The sequence below is a fragment of the Trypanosoma conorhini genome (assembly GCF_003719485.1).
Source record: "Trypanosoma conorhini strain 025E chromosome Unknown Tco_14.4_contig_00091, whole genome shotgun sequence".
NCBI lineage: Eukaryota > Euglenozoa > Kinetoplastea > Trypanosomatida > Trypanosomatidae > Trypanosoma > Trypanosoma conorhini.
This window is the reverse complement of record NW_021704174.1, coordinates 30,489-32,525: the sequence shown is the minus strand read 5'-3', so window position 1 is coordinate 32,525 and position 2,037 is coordinate 30,489. Positions and strand designations below refer to the sequence as shown.

At 48.9% G+C, this 2,037-nt stretch overlaps 1 protein-coding gene across 1 annotated transcript, besides 5 other annotated features; it reads left to right on the top strand.

Moving 5' to 3' along the window:
* Positions 1-5: 5 nt before the first annotated feature.
* On the top strand, positions 6-1,250 carry Tco025E_02361 (uncharacterized protein; the record flags this gene model as incomplete). The annotated part of the gene is made up of 1 exon (XM_029369288.1): positions 6-1,250. The coding sequence occupies one exon, from the start codon at positions 6-8 to the stop codon at positions 1,248-1,250; it is 1,245 nt and encodes a 414-aa protein (XP_029230698.1).
* A 19-nt stretch (positions 1,251-1,269) lies between these two features.
* Positions 1,270-1,299: a microsatellite.
* Positions 1,300-1,596: 297 nt separating this feature from the next.
* Positions 1,597-1,636: a microsatellite.
* A 126-nt stretch (positions 1,637-1,762) lies between these two features.
* Positions 1,763-1,782: a microsatellite.
* Positions 1,783-1,893: 111 nt separating this feature from the next.
* Positions 1,894-1,906: a sequence feature (A-rich).
* Positions 1,907-1,938: a microsatellite.
* Positions 1,939-2,037: the final 99 nt, after the last annotated feature.

The window sequence follows — 2,037 nt, the reverse complement described above, 5'->3', positions numbered from 1 at the left end:
TCTGTATGGAGGCACACCCACATTTTCCGCAGTTCCTCCTTAAGCACGCAGAGGTCACGAAGATGCAAAACTCCCTTTCGGCGTCAGGGACAGAAATGTCAATGGTAAAATCCTTGTCACGTAAACGCCTTGTAACTGCAGGCTCATTGTGCCTGAGAAAAAACTCGGATGCAAGTGCCTTAGCAACGCCAGGCCTCGTCCTGGGGACCCCTGCCAAAAAACGCCGTGTACGCATCAACACCTCTGTAGATGTGGTGGACATTGCTCCGCGTGACGTGATGGTAGTGACTCGAGAGCGCTCATTGCATATCAATGGTGCTATTGCGCTTCGTTCCGCCTTTACTGGAGTGCCAGGTGATAAGTTCCTCTGTGTGGTCTCTGCTGCGGTAGAAGGACGCTTTGCAGTGGGTTCTTCCATGGGCAACGTGTACTTTCTGGATGAAGTTGGTAACTCACTCATCCAGGCCCACATGCATGAGAGCGCCATCTGGGATGTAAGCTTTAAGGGGAGGTATCAATTTGCCACGGGCTGTGAGGACGGCAATGCCGTTGAATGGATCTTTGAAACAGGTGGTGCTGAGGGGGTGGCACTCTCACCGAATTTATCAACGTCTCTGGGTAACGACGTGTATTGCCTAACTTACTTGCATGGTGAGCCGAATTCACCGCTGCTCGTTGGCGGGCTCAGCCACAGCTTGATCCTCTGCTCCGACAACCATGAAGTGCGGCGTCTGGACATCTCGTCCAATGCACAAGTAATGGACTGCATTCCCGCAGGACCTACTGTGTTAGTAGGAGGCAGCGATGGGTCCCTAACAGCAGTGGACGTCAACTCTGGATCCGTACTGACGTCCTTTAAAGGACACTCACGTAAACTACCTGCACTGACAGTTCGAGATGCCAACCAGTTCTTTACCGGCTCATTTGACAGCACCATTCTCTCCTGGGATTACCGCGCCACTGATTCCCCCACAGGAAAGCCCCTGATGGGTGAATTGCCTACGGCAAGCGTGGCACACGCGCTGAAACTGAAGAATTACGTGACTGGGCTTCACTGTAATGATGTGCATTTGGCAGCAAGCGTTGGTGAGAACTTGTACCTGTGGGATGTGCGCAACCTAAAGGAGGTTTTGGGAGGCTATCCACAGGCCTGGAAGGGCCTTTCGCGAGGTGTGAGGGTCAACAGTGCTTCTCGGTGTGTTGTAACCGCATCACAGGACGGCTACGTCCGCTTCTGGAGCTTTGTGTAAGGAACGAACTAGAAGAGGCAAAAAGAAAACAAAAAAGAAAGAAAAAAAAGAGTTTCTTGCCAAGCAAGTGGCAAACAAAAGGCTTAGAGGAGCTTGTAAATGGAGCCATGTATGGGCTTTAGACTAAGGCAGCAGCGGAGGTAATGCCGAGAAGTGGTTAGAAAATCTGCCTTTGATTGCAATGTTTCCGCAGACGCGCCGCATATCCGCAGGATTTCAAGTTCCATATAAGTGTTTTTCTGCTGTGTGCGCGCGCGCATGGTGCGGCAAAAGAAGGAGTTGAGGCGGGTTGAAAAGGGGGCTAACGCAGGGAGGCTGCATTACCAAAGTAGTGAATATTGATAGCATATATAGGCATATATATTTATATATTTATATCTATCTATGCCTATACATTTGTTTTTGTATCCCTGCCTATTTTCCGGAAAGGAAATGCAGGAGGTTGAAAGTAATGTGTGTCTACTTATATATGTGTATCTAAACAGAATATAACTACACTTTCATGTGAATATCACACACACACACACACACATATGCACCTAGCGGTGGTTGTTTTTTTTTTTTTCCTTCTTCCTTGTCTCTACCGGCGAGACGAAAAAGAGGCAGTAGGGGCACAAAGAAGAACTAAGAACAAATGTGACCGTGTGTATGGTGATTTGTGTTGTTGCTTTTTTTTGCTGTTGTTGTTTCCTCCTCCCTCCTCTGTTTTCAATATTCTTTTGATCAATTGGCTGTTGTTGGCGCGCCTCCACTTGCGTGGCTAGCGGGGCACCGGCGACTGAATGCA